Below are 16,796 nucleotides of genomic sequence, written 5' to 3'. Positions count from 1 at the left end.
CACACGCCCTCAGCAACCCTTCCATGTTTCCAAACTCAGTGAAAACTACCATTAAAAGGCTGCAGTGACCAATGAGCTGTGAGGAATTTATAAGGGGAGTTTTATTTTTTTAAAATGAAAGTGATATATGTGGCACGTAAATGTTTAATGTATTTTTTCTGAGCTTTACCCATGACCTTGAAAGGCAACTCTGTTCCTTCAGTACAAAACATTGCAACCTTATTTCTAGAATTTCAGCTGGAATCTTTAAATTTTTAAGTATTAATTAGGTTCACCTGACCTAAAGTTACCAAAAGAAGAAATAGTATTGCAGTGTTATGGAAATGTTGATATGTGTGCATACTGCCCACTGCATAAAATCCTGATTGAAAAATGACATTGTGAATTCCAAGGTCTGTACTGAGCTGAAGAACAAAGCTGCACTTCAGTTTTTCCCATGATGTGTCTGCATTTCAGGCCTCTCCACTGCCTGATGGACACAAAACATCAGAAGAAAAGACACTTGTTTTTGTAACAAACCCTTCTACTTTATATTCTCCATTTTCCTTTATGTTCATCTTCTTTCAAGTTTTCTTCTTTTGTAGAAGAGAGAACTTAAATCTGTAACATTTTTCTTTTTAGAAAACAAACCTTTAATCTTTATTCAGATTTCTCTTTTATGATGCTAATGGAGGATTATACAAGAACTAACATTTTCTCATGTTTATTATTGTTGCTCAAGTCTTCCACATTTAATAAAATAGGGACAAAGAGAGACAAAATATTTGCAGAAGCCTTCTCTTTTCTTTTAGACTTTACTGCTTTTTCGGAATTTTAAAAGAATTTCAATAAAGTAGGAATTTCTTAACAGAAAGAAATTCTTCAAAACTTAGAGCTTGGATACTTTCCTCAACTGAGTAGGCAAAAAAGCTCTTAGGAACACAAAGCCACATGGGCTGCTAATACTGTTTGAAAAACGTGGAAGCTAGGGGAAGCAAGGTCACCACCGAATCCCTTAGATATGCTGGTCTTTTTTCAACTTGCTTTCTCCAGTTCAGATTGAATAGCTATGATCCAGGCCAGAAATAATCCTGTATCTTGCTAAGAAGATTTTGAAAAGTAAAAATCTTTGCAAAAGCCCACCAGACATATCAGAGTTGGGAGATGCAAATTGAGGATAATGACAAATTGAGGAGTAATTAGATGCTCTCTTTTTGTGAAGACGATGAAAGGAAGGATTTACTCCAAAATTCATCACTCTCTTCCAGGACGTTGCATTACAAAGTACAAAACCAGAATGACAACTATTCTCTGACAGATTTAAAATCCAGATTACTAAATTGTTTCTGGCTCCAACTGCCATGTTTCTGAGTAAGTACAATTTTAACTGTGTATTTAAATAGTAGTGAGTTGGTGCCCAATCCATAATACAAGTACAGATGCATGTGCATTATAGATAAAAGTGACTGATGATCTCATGGCAAGTTTTGAAGCACCATAGGAAATTATCATTATTTTTGAAGCACATAAAGATAAACTAAAGATTAGCTAATATATATTATAGCTAGCCTCATTCTACATGATGCACAGAGTGGGGAATAATCTTTGACTTTGGTAATAGATGGAGAACATTACATTTCACATATTCCTTGAATGAAGCCCTAAACAGTAGAATGACTCACTACTCAGCTGTACCTTTCACCATCTCCTCGCAGGATGTAGAAGAGAGAAACAGAAAACATGAAACCATCCTGACTTTTATCCCATCCTTGAGAAGGCAGCTGTAAGAGCTTATCTAGAGGACACAAAACTTTAAGTATATTTGTGAAAGTGCCTTGCTTATTGTATGGACTAGAGTTCCATGCCCTAAGCATCAGCTTCAGTGAAAGCCACCTTTTGCAACCTGTGTCAAACATACAGCCTGAAGTCATAAACTTCCTTTCTCTGACCAGTTATTGAAGGTTTAGTGTCACAGAAACAAAGAATATTCTGAGTTGGAAGGGATCTACAAGGATCATCAAGTTCAAGTGAATGGCCCATACAGGGAACAAACCCACAACTCTGGTGTTATTAGCACCACGCTCTGACCAACTGAGCTCATCTCAGGGTCAGACACCAAAATACAGCTTTCTGAGTAGGGAGTCGGCCAGGATTTAGTAATATCGAGTGGGGTGTTTCTCTTCTCCCTATCAGCAATTTTTCCAACAAAAGCAATGAATTCTACAATGCTTTGTAAGGAACTTGATTTATTTTATGTGAACAACTGCCCAGACCAATGTTACGGGTGCTTAAGTACTTTTACTGATGAAAACTTAAGCAACTTGGAATTTTACCTCTTTGTAAGTCAGATGACAAAAGAAGGCAGATTTTGATGACCACAGATCTAGACAAACCCCAAAAGTCTACCTAAACCTGCGTATGTCTCTGTGGTTCTAACCCTGAGGTCCTTTGGATTACTATGGAAATATAAAGTAACTGGAATATGACAAAGAATGATGGCTTTAGGCACCTATAGCAGTTTTTGACACACAAGCAGACGCCTCCTATTTCATGCTGTTCAGACACAAGACAACTTGGCACTGCAAGTTGTATATACTACCAAGATGATGTTTTAGCTGCATCAATACTAGCTTCTTCACAGCAATATTCTGGTAGTATTGGTCACTAAGTGAATGTGATGTGCCAAGTCAGATGCCACTGAAGAATTTGAATGCTTTTAACCTATTTTTAATTTACTCTAGCAGCTCCCAAAATTCAGTAGTGTATTAGCATCATCTTCTTTAAATAAATATTGTCTTTGTTGCCTCTATTTCAATAATTTTTTTAATTTTCATCTGAAAAATACGATTGCAAGCCATATTACTCTAAGTTATTCTAGTTAGATAACACTAAACAGTGAGGCTATTGTACAAAGCATAATCTTATACTTTACACTTCTTAAATTATACAAAAATATTAATAATGAGAAAATAAGAATGATTAAGTATTGATATTGACAACATATAGAAACATGGATTTAATGAGCAATGATAAAATGTCCACTCCACAGATCTGATATAGCAAAGTATTCCCATTAGTATGAGATCAGTGCTTTCCAAAAAGCTGTAAAATAACTAGAGGATTGTCAGTCTGCCCATAATGTTCTAGATTACCTGAATTTATACACATGGAATGATTTTTCCTTCTTTTGCAAACCAATTGTGTCTATACAGTCATGAAAAATTAAAACATGCAGCTGGTTGAGCCTCATCGACTGCGACTGAGTAAAGCCTGGGGCAACCAGGAGAAGCTGCATGATGAAGGCACTGAGGGGCTTTGCACCAAGTTGTGTTAACTTGTGGATATTGCAACTATTAACCAAGAGTGTCAATCACTGTATAATAGCACCGTACAGGGATGCATTTCCGACATCCTCTTTTTCCCAGTTGCTCCCAATAGCAGGGCAAAAGAAGGAAAATCTTTATATTATATGAGACTGTACAGAAGAGAAAAGCTACACAGAGGTTTATGGAGGGTTTGCATAGATTTACACCAGCAACACAAGCCCAATCAGCAAATGTAGGTAGTGCTGACAACCTTACACAAGCTTACAGAACCTGCAGAGGCTTAGAATCACTCAGCATTTTAGCTAAAGTCAGTGCAGGACATTTCTAAGGGAACAAGAGAAGTTTTTTATACATGCTGCTACAATCAGGAAATTGTAAAAGTAACTTCTATTTTTACATAAGAAAGGAAATCTTGCCAAATCACCATTTTGAATGCCACCACCAGTGTACATTTCCCATTGAATTAAAGGTCATTAAATGACAGACTATTCTCTGGGTTCTAAGAGCTCTTTGAGAACGAGTACAGTGCAATGTGCATTTGCCAATAAAAGAAGTGTCCTGTGAAATGTGTGAATCATAGCAGTACAGGACTCTACTGCATGATTCCTCACACACCTGCAATCAAGCTTTCCAGGGAGCACTCCATAGAATCTTCTGCAGAAAAAAATAATTCAATTTTTGCAAGGGGTAGGTGGTTTTGATTTGAAGCTTGGGGGGGAAAAAAAAGAAATACAAAAACACATTTCTGTGTTTCTTTTATTAACAAGTGCCAAATGAAATAACTGATCAAGCATCTACTCAATTCAGTTCCAATATGAGTTAAAGAATTCAGTACCAAGTTGAAAAGGAAAGCTCAACAATCAGTCAAAACCAAAATGGGAATCAGAAAATACAGATGACTTAAAATGAGTGGTGTGTGAATGCTGCCACTAGCTAAAGGCCACTAGAACACAGGTAGAGACTGTCCCTTCATCAGCCTAGAGTGGATTTCATGCTTTCCTACATATAAAGTGATTCACTATTTTTGTGCACAATGTGAAAATATCTTAGCAACATATCACAGGTATTAGTGATTATTTTCAACAAAGATACAAAGGAAATACATTGATAAAATAATGGCAAATGTAATTTATTATGAAATTTAATACTAAAAATATATAATCTCTTAACTGGAAGGTATAGTGTTTTCTAGACACTTTAATATAGGTTGAGGCCACACTTCTAAAATTGAAAGACAAGAATTTTAAAGCTGAAATTACAACATGTTCTGCGTTCAAATCCAGATCCCTGCTTTCTTTAGAAATACAGTACAGAACCTCTGCATTATTATAATTATTTTTTTAACCAAAATATACTTCTCCCATCTCCAAAGTGAAATTTTCTCTATTCAGACTTGCTGAAATAAAATTGACAGAATTATTTGAATAATCCATATTAGATTGATAGCTAGTCAGGAGGCTGATATGTTAATAACAGTAATACATTGGAAAAAGAAAAATGCATTGGGTAGAATCAAAACCTGGAGATACAGGAGAAATATAAAGTTTTGACAAACTGTCAGGGTACAAAACGAGGACAGCAGTATCCTCAGGATACAGGAAAATAAAAAGAAAAGGACTTGCAGAAAAGGAGTTTCCTCATAACAGTTTTCCACCAATAAATTATAAATTAATCTCAATCCTACTGGTGAAACCAAAGCTTTATTCACTCTTCAGATGTTAAAAACCATCTCTGTAATCTTAATTCTCAAATTTTTTTTCTTCTCAAAGGGATTTATTTAGCCAGGCTACTTTTGAATCAAAAACATGGTGCCACTAGAGGCACCAGCCCACTGACCCTGGTTTACTACGCACAGAAGATTTGAATTTCTTTCTTTTTTACATAAGGCACAGAAAATATGAGTGGTGCCTTCTTCTCTAAATGTGGGGGTATGAAAAAATCTTCAATCTTGAAAAAAGGTCTAAGGCAGTATGAGTTATATAATAATCTCATTAATGTAATGTAGTCGTGACCTTTTCAAAGGAGAGGATTTGGTTGCACAGTATCCAAACAAACCAGCAAGGACCTGGGTTCCAGGTTGGTCTGAGGATACCACTGAACCACAGGAGCACTTCAGAGACATAAATGTGAGTTGTTTATTCAGTGAACTTGGCCAATTGCTTAACAATTCATATAAACGCTCAGTATGCACCAGATGATCTATTCCCAAGGACGTCCATCATCACTACACTGCTTTGCTTTTGTTGTGATTGCAGGTGAGAATCCCAGAAGAGAAAAACAAAAGAAGCACATCCTGCCAAAATTGATACTGGACCTTTTTATTCAACGATGCAAGTATGGATTTAGTAGCTTAATTGGTCACCCAATTCAGAATATTGATTCTTTTACACAACTCTTTTTCTTTTCTTAATATTGTTCTGAATTTCTAACAGCAGTTGTTGGTGCTCCATGTTCTCTGTTCAGTTGTTCTTCAGATGAAAATCTCCAAGTAAAGATTATCCTGTATCTCTGACAGTTTATCTTCTACAGCTGAGAGAAGACAGTTTAAAGTATCTCAGCTTACCTCAAGAAAAAAATCTAATTTCTGACCTATCTAGAAGATAAATTTCTAAATCTTTTAACATCAAGAAGGTGATTCAGAAAGTTCATGTACGAAATAAAAAATGGTTTAGAGATCATAGGAATGCTTACATTCAATAATGCTGCAAGTTTTGTTCATCATGTTTGTTACTCTCAAGATTTCTAAGATACTTTGGTTATTTAAGGAGAAAGGTCAATAATACATCTAAGGCCTTCAGGCTAAAAAAGCCTATTGTCATAGGGAGACACAGCCTCTACCCAAACTTCAAGCTGCTTGAGGCTAGTCAGGAACCATGACTTATGCTCGTGAAAGAAGTTATTTGTGGCCTCTTCTGTTATTTGCTATTCTTGTTCTGCTGAGACAAGGTACTTCATCAGATTCATGCTATTGCCCCTCTAGTTTCCTGATAGTTCTCAAGCAATCAGTAAGATTAGTGCTGTCATCAAAATTTGTGCAAAACTGCCACTATCCTTTGTCTTTTTGGTATCATGTGAATTAGAGAACCCATTTTGCAACACTAGAAAGCATCCTCAAAGTTTAAATAAAAATGGATCAATTCCTGGGGACAACCAGCACAATATAGTAACTTAACTCTCATCTGCCATTATACATATGTTATATCACAAATAAATAACCTCAGCTGCTTGCCAGAGACAAAATCATTAAATGACAGGCTATTCCATGGATTCTAAGAGCTCTTCAAGAACTCAGAACTCTCTAAATCACAAGCCAGTTAACATCGAATAAGGAACATATGTGATATTCTTTTGTAGGAAAACTGCTTTAAAAAAATTGGGTTTGAAATTTCAGAACTTTTTCTTATCCTTTTTTTCACTGCTATATATCAGCTCTCCAGTGGGCAAGGCATTAGGTTACCTGTTAGATAAATAATTTATATTGGCACTGCATTATTAAAAATATTTACTGCTTTTGGATTATTTGGTTTTGAAAATGGGAGATGTTTAAGGGAGGAGAAAGCAGTGAAAGAATGGGAGGAGAGGATAGAATTAGCAGCCTCAGCTTCTTACAGATGTGATTTGGGTGCAAAGATCTCTGAGAAACAGATACTGTTGTAACAGTACAACCAATAAAAACAGCTTAATGTCTTCATAGAATCTTTATGGAACATTCAAGCTCTAATATCAGAAGTGGTACATAACTACTGCTCTTCATTTTGTTAAATCTATGATCATTTCATACTGCATTATACTACATCAGACACATTCCTTCCCCCCTTCATCCTGCACAGTATTTATTTTCTTTGAATACCTGTTATTTTAAGGTGAGTATTTAGTCACAGAATAGACAATAGTCAATGCTCCCAATATGTAGAACTGAGAAATTTCTGAGAAAAGAAGGTATAATGTTCTTTTTCCCTCTCATGACTAACAACCAGTACCGTATTTTTCATCAGCATTGTGAGTTGTAGACATAGTTTGGACATCTGTTTACCCTAGACCTTAACTAAAATGAAATCATAATTTACTTTGATCAATAAATCCTAAAAATTGTTTTTTGCCTTGTTTCCTTTTCATCCACTGCTTCCTCCTGATGGCAATGTAGCCTAAAGATGCTCTGTACCCACTGATGGAGAGGTAGCACAACGCTGATTGCAGCTTTTACCACCCTGCTCTGAAACAGACAAAAACTCCCAGGACAGCACATGGAAAGATGCATAAGACAAACTCATTTAACCAGACATTCCCAGCATCTTCAGAGAAACAGGTCATTGTACTGTGTGCATTTCCAGTGGGTTATTAGGAACACTGAATGTAGTAGTGGAAAAGAAAGCAAGGTCCACAGGCACCAGTTTGACCACCACTCTACCTCAGGCAGGACAACTCAGGCACTCTCCCTGTGTTTATTTGTCAATTGATCTTTGCCTCTTCTATTTAGGCTGTCAGTTATTTGAAGCAGTTACCTCCTCCTCATCTTTTGGTACATGTGGCTGTGCTGCAGTGTAGCACAGTGGGACCCTCAATTCACATAATTACCTGTTTTGATCTAATTTGCCTTGAGATACCAGAAAGGCTGAATATGTTTGCCAATGATTCCACTTTAATACACCTTGGAGGTGTGCTTCATTAGATACACAACAAAAACATTTTCCTAGAGCTCTGCACTGCTCTATTCTGAACCATCAAAGTTGAAGCAATAGCTAACACTGTCTTGAAGAATAAAGTGGTCATTAAAGTTAGGTGCTGTTAGTTCCAGTGATGCAGACATTTCTTGGTAGTTTGGTGTGCTAAGCACAGGTTATTTTATACTAACAACAGTTCTGTATGATGCCAAACAGGCAGATCTTTAACTGACAATCTCTCTTGTAAGACACTTTCTACACTGAACAACCTTGTAAGATAAATATATGAAACCACTGGCAAGTCTGTTTCACACATTCCCCTTTGAATGTTCTTGGCTATATACTTCTTAGAAAAGGAAAAAACTATTTTTCAAAAAAATATTTGAAAGACTTCATATTTGTGCAAACATAGATTAGTCAAATATATCTCATATCCTTACTCAGAGCAGCAGAGTTATGCAAAGAGAGCTTCTTTCTTAGGGATACCCTCAACCAATATATAGATACTGGTCACTTGACTTCTGCAACTCTCCTCAACATGGAAAGAAAATCTGGATATGTAATAGGGGTTTCTTTCAGAATTTACTCATTATTGTGACTAATATAAAATGTATTTGAAGGAATATAAACTATGACAACACCTATCACCAGGAGAGCAAAGTCTCCCATACCCCCACAAGTTCTTTACTTCTGATTGCTACCCAAGAAGCAGACTATGAACTCTCCAAGTTCATAGACTTAACTCTCCAAGAACATGCCAGCTTACCTAGAAATTCAGCAGTTGTCATCTGCAACACTATACTTCAAAATGTAGTTTTTACTTAGTTAAATATGGCCATAACATAACAAAATGATGAGCTAAGAATTTAACCACATAAAATTAATAGAAGATGGATTAGGCACAGTAGACAATTATTATTAACTTTTTAAAATTAATTATATTGTTTATAGGTTTCAAACTGTAGTCTTCATAGTTGCAGTGATATTTTTTACATGACAAATTTGCTTCTGTGAGTACTGTGTTTTACTTGACAAATCAGAACATTTTATCATTGCCTTGATTTAAAAAAAACGCCCAAAACTCCTGCTCGTGCCCATATTGCCAACAATATCTGTTACATGTGTGCAGTAGTTGCAATACTGTTGGATTTTGCTTCTTTTTTATCCTGGATCTCTGGCACTAATGGGCATTACTGGGGTTATAATAAGTATACTCTTATGCTAATGACCCTTCCAGACATTCTTAGAAGTGGGATTTAATCTCAAAACTTATTTGTACCTGCATTTCCACTTCAGCTGTGATGTTTCTCAGCATTTTCAGACAAACCTAACTCATAATAAATCTCACATAAATATAATGTTTTTGATTTTCTGCATACAGATAATAATTTTTAAATGTTCTTCTCCACCTTCCTTTCTAATCAGTTGTAAATGGAACTCCTGAAATTAAGAATTTATATTTTTTTATCATCAGCTTTCAAAAAAAAAAACCGGGAAACACTGGAACATCTTTTTTTAGGTGGATCTTTTCAAAGCTGCGTTCTTTAACGTTATGAAAGAAAAAACCTAAAGTAGCATTCACAACAACTCAGCTTTCAAAGAGCATCCATTCATTACCATATAAATAGCACAGACACTTACTCAGTATACCTTCCTCTGCCTATCATTCCTCTGTCAAGCCTTTAAGTTCAAAAGTGCACCCTTTTTTTTTTTTTTTTGCCAAAACTAGAAGACCCATTTTATGTCTACTAAGCAATTATTTTATGAGGGAAGAGCAACGGAACTTCAGTCCATTTTAAATGATATACTGCCTGTCAAACAAGTAGATCTGTTCTGAAAGCCATGGCCCTGACAGTCAGACATGGTTTACGTGATTCTGCTTGATTCCATGTCTACTGTCAAAATAGGTGAATACTGTCAACAGAAAAAAAGGATTCTCGAGGTTTCAGAATATTTTGGATATAGATACCATTGACATGCAGCAACAGACAAACATGTATGCAAGACAGTATTTACTTTCATTTCAATGCCTGTTACACACAAACAAAATCTCCTAGTTTACATGCTTCCTCTTACCCTATTCATTCTAAATCCCATTATAGTATTATATTATGTACAATACTGTGAAATATGAGGCAGATCAAACTCCCTCTGTTGGACATCAATTTAAGCAGCATAGAAAACTGCTTTTTTTGTTCTTCAAAGTTTTGCTTTCTAGAACTGCAGAAGAAATAAGATTATTATTATTCTAGAGCCAGTGTTTATGGGAACTACAACCTTGAAACACTTCTTCAGAAATTAATTCGGCAATACATAGTCGAATTTCTCAGCAAAAATGCAGAAGACATGAACCAAGCCACAAATCTATTTACAGGAAGACTGCTACAGAACCACCTCTTCACACCTTGCAAATGGCCTCAGCAGCATTAATTCAGATAGCCTGTTGCCACTAAGAAGACAGATTTGTTCATCTCCACCCTACTTACATGGCACTGTGCGGAGGTAGAGATTGTCTCTTATGATCTGCTGGAGCTCATGGTCCACCGAGCCTTTCTGGAACCGTAAATTGAGGTAGTGACGAAGGTCCTTATCAACAATGCCTCCTGTCAGGGAAAAGACAAATGAAAGCATGATTTAAAATTATATTGCCTTGATGGAAGCAATGAATCACTTGTGAGGTCTTTGTGGCTCATTTTCCTTCATGTTTCCATAACGATGAAGGACAGAAGCACAAAGAGCTTTCTGGTTAAGGTATGAAGTTGGTAATATATTATTAACTATTGATAACTGTAAAGTTTAAAAACAGTTAATGAAAAATAACTGGCTACATCTTTACAGTTCAGAAAATACATATAGGATTATAGACAGTGTTTCAATTTTTTCCCTGCCCAAAACTTAAACATATTGTTATTATATAATTACCTACATATGTATCTAAATAATACATTATTAGGTATAATACATTATTGGGTATTATGTTTCCCATGGCCTTGTGCCAATTTCCCACCTGCTTGTTAAAGAAAAAATCCTGGTTCAAAATGTCTCTGCAATATTCAGTGTTTTCAGTCCATGTGTAACCAGAATAAAATGTGGTTGTACTTAACGATCATATAAATGTTTCTAATAGACCTCACATCTGAATGAGATATTATCACAAACAAGGGTTCATATTTTATTTCCACCACCAAAAAGAGTCATTAGTAATATAACAACTCATCACAGAACTGCAAATATGGGAAAAATTGAGTTAAAAACCTATATTTGCCACTTTTACTATAACTTTAGGACAAAACAATTTAAACTACTGTTTAGTCAATGACTGGTGTATCATGTTGCACTATGAAAGGCATATCTACAAATCTAATCCAACACAATTAATAAGCATCTCCTGATATAGTTCCTCTTCATTTCTTTTCATGCTGAATATGGATCACATTTATAATTATAAAGAAAAAGTCTATACATAACTCAATTTCTTCCCCCTCTGATATTCTGACATTACAAAAATATAGAAAATCATTACTACTCTGAGTTCTGACATATAATCCTGAGATGAAAAATTGCAAGCAGATAGATCCCTAACTTGTTGCTTCACACATTCAACCTTAAAACATTTTTCAAATGGCATTTGCTATTGAACCCTCTGCCAAAAGCCTTACTGACTTAGACTATATAAAGATTTTCCTGTAAAAAGGAACATAGAACATTCCTACCTGATTATTTGAAAGTCACTGCAGAGCACAAATGGTTATAAATGAAAATACATTTCTCCTTACAGCTATTCCTATTTATCTGCCAATTACAAGTCCATAATCTTATTATTGCTGTTCTTTGTCAATAACTTCAAAACCTTTTGTTCCAAGTTTATAAAAAGCTCATAAACAATTTCTCTCATCTTTAGCTAAAGGCAAAAAACCACTGAAATTTTGTAATCAAAAGGGGGGGGGGAAGTGCACCCCAGCTCATAACAGACACAAAGAAATACCTGCAAGTCCAGTTCCCAGAGGCTGAGAACTTCCATATGGATCTCTGTTCTTCAAGGATCCCAGCTGAGCCACTTAGTCTACTACTTTGTACCACTAACACTGTTTAGAGCAGTGGGCTCGGATTGCAGACCAGACCATCCTTACTCCTGCTAATTTCTTGAGAGATTTCAGAGGAGGCAAGGCAAGGGCTAGAGGAGGCTGCAGAGAGATGCTCCGAATCCGCTGTCCTTTCTCATCGGCTGCAGAGAGTAAAGGTCCTGCAGCTCTTGCTCTTCTTGCTCTAATATACAGAACATGCCCAGTGATGCAGATGCTTTCTGGCAGCCTCAGAAAATGCCAGCTCGAGAACAACAGCTGTAGCCTGCCCACTGACACAAACCTGAATCACTCAACTTATAACGTAAGTAACTTTAGGAACCTACACAGATTTCTGACTCTCAGAGTGCATTTTTTATTTACAGTCTTTTGCTTCAAACAAAGCCATTTAGTTCATTTAGTTCACCATATGTAATGAATGCACTAAAACCTCCTAAGCACTTCATAAAAAGTCACCTGACATTTTTGGCACATTGCATATTCCAAACTGGAATACAAAAACATATATTTACAGTAGGAGATGCCTACAGCCCTGCATTTGTTACATGCAGATTCAAAAGCAAGTTTCTAACAGAAATAAAACCAGTACATGGTGCAGAGAAAAAAAAAAAAACTTACCAGCTTCCAAGCACAATGGAAAAAATATGATTTTTTCCTAATATCTGAGTATATACTGTAAGATTAGCAAAGTCAATTTTAAAGAGCAGTCAGATGAACTACAGACAAATTTTCTTCTTCAAAAGTCATTCTGTTTTCTGAACTAACTGGCGTTTTTCAATTCTTTGGGCATAAGTTACCTTTTTTTTTAAGTCTGGTATAACAATGACTTTTTCCTTCTGGATATTTAAAAAAAAATAAAATAGTTCTAGAGTCCTGAAGAGTAGTTTTTATCTTTAGTTCATCCTTCCAACTGTCATTCTGCCTTTCTCCCCTAAAAAACTCTGTAGATTTACCTGATGCTTTTTAAAAGCACATCTGACTCCAGATGTGCTTTCGTGCTATTTATAATACTTGATCTTTGGAGCAGCCTGATCCTTTGATCCTGAAAGTACAATCAGAACAAGATTTTGTATGTGCAATTATGGGGCCATATGACTTTTTGAAGAAAAACTATAGTGAATTGCAAGTACGTAAACCAGCCTTGATTCAGCATCAGTGAATTACAGCTTGTGTTACAGACTGTATAAATAAAGAATAACATGAGTAATAATAATAGGACTATGCCCTCGAAAAGGATGAAAATAAGAGACAGAAAGTAGTATCATTTGGTTTACTCTGGAGGGAAAGAAGAAACTTCATGACATTGTCAGTAAGTTCATAGAAAAAGAAACAGGGAGAAAGTGTTTTTACAGACAGTGACTACCACTGAGTGGTCCCATCCAATCCAGTTGGTTTCTGACTTGGTTTCTATACAACTCAGCATCCCTTTATTTTCTTTTTTTGCAGTACATTGAAAACTGTTGAGACATTGAAAAATTCCTGACACGAACCTAACCCCCTTCTTTTCTATTATTCCCAGGCAGCCCACAGTAGAGCAGTTCAGAATGATGCTCAGGGACTACGAGTGCCCGTGGCACAAATGCCCAGTAGCTCATGAGGTGGAGCTCAGAGAGAAGGAGCCCACCAAGGCCACATCCTGCTCACCACATGTGACAGCAAAAGGAAGCACTGTAGTGTGTCAGAGGAATTATACAGCTCAAGCTTTAGAAACCCAACCCAGAGACCGTAATTTAAAGGGTTCTTTGGCCACTGCCATGAGAGGAGGCTGACAACTGTGTGATGAAGCATGCACTGGCTTGTAGCCATGCAGGGCTTCTATTTTTTTTTTTTTCTTTTTGCTGGTTTGAGGCCTGTGCACCGTTTCAGTTTCATTTCACTCCAATGAATCCCTTTGCTTTACTAGCTGGGAAAGATAGGACATGAATTAAATACTTTCAGTAATGATCTCTTGCATAATGTATGTCTGGTTTAGGTACAGCTACCAATCATGATGGCAAACTCATAACCATGACTGAATTTGATTCCAGATATTATAAAATTAGATACACTTGGATGAACTAAAAAATGCTCTGTTTGCATGTTATACTTATGAATTTAATGAGTAAAGTATATCTTTTTACGGTGTTTTAATGCACTTCTGTCAAGCCTCCTCCCCTTCATAAAATCTAGTATAAAATCAAAGTCCAATTAAAGTAAAAAAAAAAAATACAATAAAGAATACACAGTCAAATACTTTATAGCTCATTAGAGGATTCAAAAACTGAAGAAGATAACTGCCATTTCCAAGAAAATGGCAGGGATAAAGGTTTATAGTTTTCTCCAGCCCTAAATATTGTAACTGTTATTTTGTAAGTTCCTATTTGGTAACCCATCGATGCTGCAGCTGGAGTCTACTCTTGTATTTTATTTTCCATAAAGGACTAATTCTAAACACAAACATTCCTCTTGTTGTTCCCTCAGTGTTACTTCTAAATAATTTGTCTTACTCTTACAAATTTTTATGGTTATAAACTTTCAACAAACACTCTGAGTATTCACCCATTAGTATTTTCTCATCTTGTATCATAACCTTTCAGTGAACTGTCTTGTTAAAATGTGGTGGGGTAAATTGTTTTTTAACAGTACAGTCCATTGCAATCTCAGCCAAGAATAATTTGCTTAGATATTTTATTTGCTAGTAATAAAATGTAAAGATTTCAGTTCCCTGGCTCCTATAAATACTCTGGTTAGAAATATCTATAAGCAAAGCAAGACTTTTAGATCTATATTGCATCTGTACATGACCTGTGTCTGGGGAAATCAAAGGTAATATCTTGGCATTGTTACCCTGTGAAAGCAGACAAGCTCATAAACTTTCAGTATAAAATACCTCCTCTCTTCCACTGCCTGACCTGCATCAGTTGGATCTCCCTTTGTTTTCAACAAATTTCCATTTCTGACTGTAAATATAAGCCATATATTTGGTGAAGTCAAAAGCCTTGAATGACCAGGCTTTCACTAGCTTCAACAGGACTATTCTACTGGAAAGTCTCATCTCAAGCATTTACTCAGGTGGTACCTGGAGCTTTATATCCATACTGTGCTATGGCTCCATGGACATCTGACAACAGCTCGAGTTTCTTCAGAACCTCTTCAGTAGAAGACATGCGATTTGGTGCTAGATTAACTTATCCTTCATCATACACAGATGATCTAACTGACCTTTCAATCAGTAGCCTAAATTAAGATCTGGATTCTTTAAATCAGCTATCAGGAATAATTGATTTTTTAGTTCTTTTCTCCACTGAAGAGATAAAAAAGTTTTTTACCCATGAAGGTGAGTGCAAGAATATTTTTTCTGTGATTCTTTCTGGAATATATCAAGGAAATCTTAGTCATCACAGATAAAAAACTGTATAATGATCTAGAATATCTGAAATTATGCTACAGAACCTCTCTTAATCATTCCAATAATTTCAGTGACACCATGTCCACTTAGCTATAAGTATCTCTATGATTCTTTCATTCTTTCGTATACAACCTAATGTTGTATATGAGGTGACCTGTAATTAACCCTCCTCCTGTCCTGTTCTCCAAACCCACACAGCTGGTGGATGCACAAAATTCAGCAGTGCAAACTTGAGCAGCAGTGAGGGACTGGCACTACCCAGTTGTGAGAAAGCCCGTGTCAGCCAGGGCTCCAAAACTCGCCTGCCTAAAAGATTTTAAACATAAAAGAAAATTGACTGCTATATCCCCAGGTTCTTTCCTCAAATAATCCTCTTGAGAAGAGAACCAGAATTCTTCTTTCCCCTGCAAGTTCTGTGATGTTTTATTGTAATAAGTTTCAAAAAAAAATCTTTAAGAAAGCATTTATTAAATGGAAAATGATGATTACTATTAATCATATGAATTGCTAATGTTTGTAGTACAAATGGTGCTTTTTAAACAAATGGAGTATGAATTATCTTAGTACTTGATTATTAAAAAAGATCTTGGGCATTTAAAACTTCTGAACCAGTATGAGATGATTTACTTTAATAGTTTCCTTAACTGGCAACAGTAACCAGAAAAAATCACTTTTAAGAGAGAATATGAAAATTCCAAGTAATATCAAAACTCATAGCTGCATTTTATAAGGATTCATTATTAAAATACAGCCAGTAGCTAAACCTATTATTTAAGGGAAGTTATCCTCAACAAATCTATATAGTCCTCAGAGTAATATAAAGATGAAAGTTGGCATTTCATTAATCATGGTATAATGGACATATTTAGTCTATTCCTAGTTTAGTCTATTCCTAGACTAAACTCTGTGAATCTTTGAACTTCTGCCTGCCTTTCACCACCACCTTCAGCCAAGTCTGCCATCTGACTTATCTGCAAAATCTCAAACCATCAGGGGTGAGCTATGATCTATGAGCTTGACTGTGGAATCTGTGGTAAGATAAAGCGTGATGGAGAACCAAGAGGGAATTATGCAAGAAAATTAGACTCCTCAGGAAGAAAATTAATTTCTTTCATACTTGGGGCTACTCCAATAAATTCCATTCCTTTATCCTTTAATGGAGATCTGAACAAATTTCAAGAGTAAAGGCTTTTGAACTTGATGTCAATTTACATCTTGGAGTTCTTACATGTGTTGTCATATACGATGAAAATATGATGAAAAACATTTTAAGACTTAGTTTATTGATGGAAAATTGGTCTCTTTCATAGCCTGCTATTTTGCAGTCTTTCTTTAGAAAGATTATATTATATTACTAACC

The 16,796-nt window shown here is 35.8% G+C and overlaps 1 protein-coding gene across 15 annotated transcripts in view; it reads right to left on the bottom strand.

The window, feature by feature from the left end:
• The window catches only part of MAGI2 (membrane associated guanylate kinase, WW and PDZ domain containing 2), a 718,675-nt gene that overhangs the window by 494,103 nt on the left and 207,776 nt on the right, over positions 1-16,796 (bottom strand). For all 15 annotated transcript variants that reach the window (XM_032689609.1, XM_032689610.1, XM_032689611.1 and 12 more), the window contains exon 2: positions 10,453-10,569. In XM_032689609.1, coding sequence (XP_032545500.1) covers positions 10,453-10,569 — 117 coding nt within the window. The remainder of the gene's footprint in view (positions 1-10,452; positions 10,570-16,796) is intronic.

Source organism: Chiroxiphia lanceolata, chromosome 5 (assembly GCF_009829145.1).
Source record: "Chiroxiphia lanceolata isolate bChiLan1 chromosome 5, bChiLan1.pri, whole genome shotgun sequence".
Classification (NCBI taxonomy): domain Eukaryota; kingdom Metazoa; phylum Chordata; class Aves; order Passeriformes; family Pipridae; genus Chiroxiphia; species Chiroxiphia lanceolata.
Note: the sequence above shows the minus strand (reverse complement) of the source record. Positions and strands in the feature narration are given on the sequence as shown.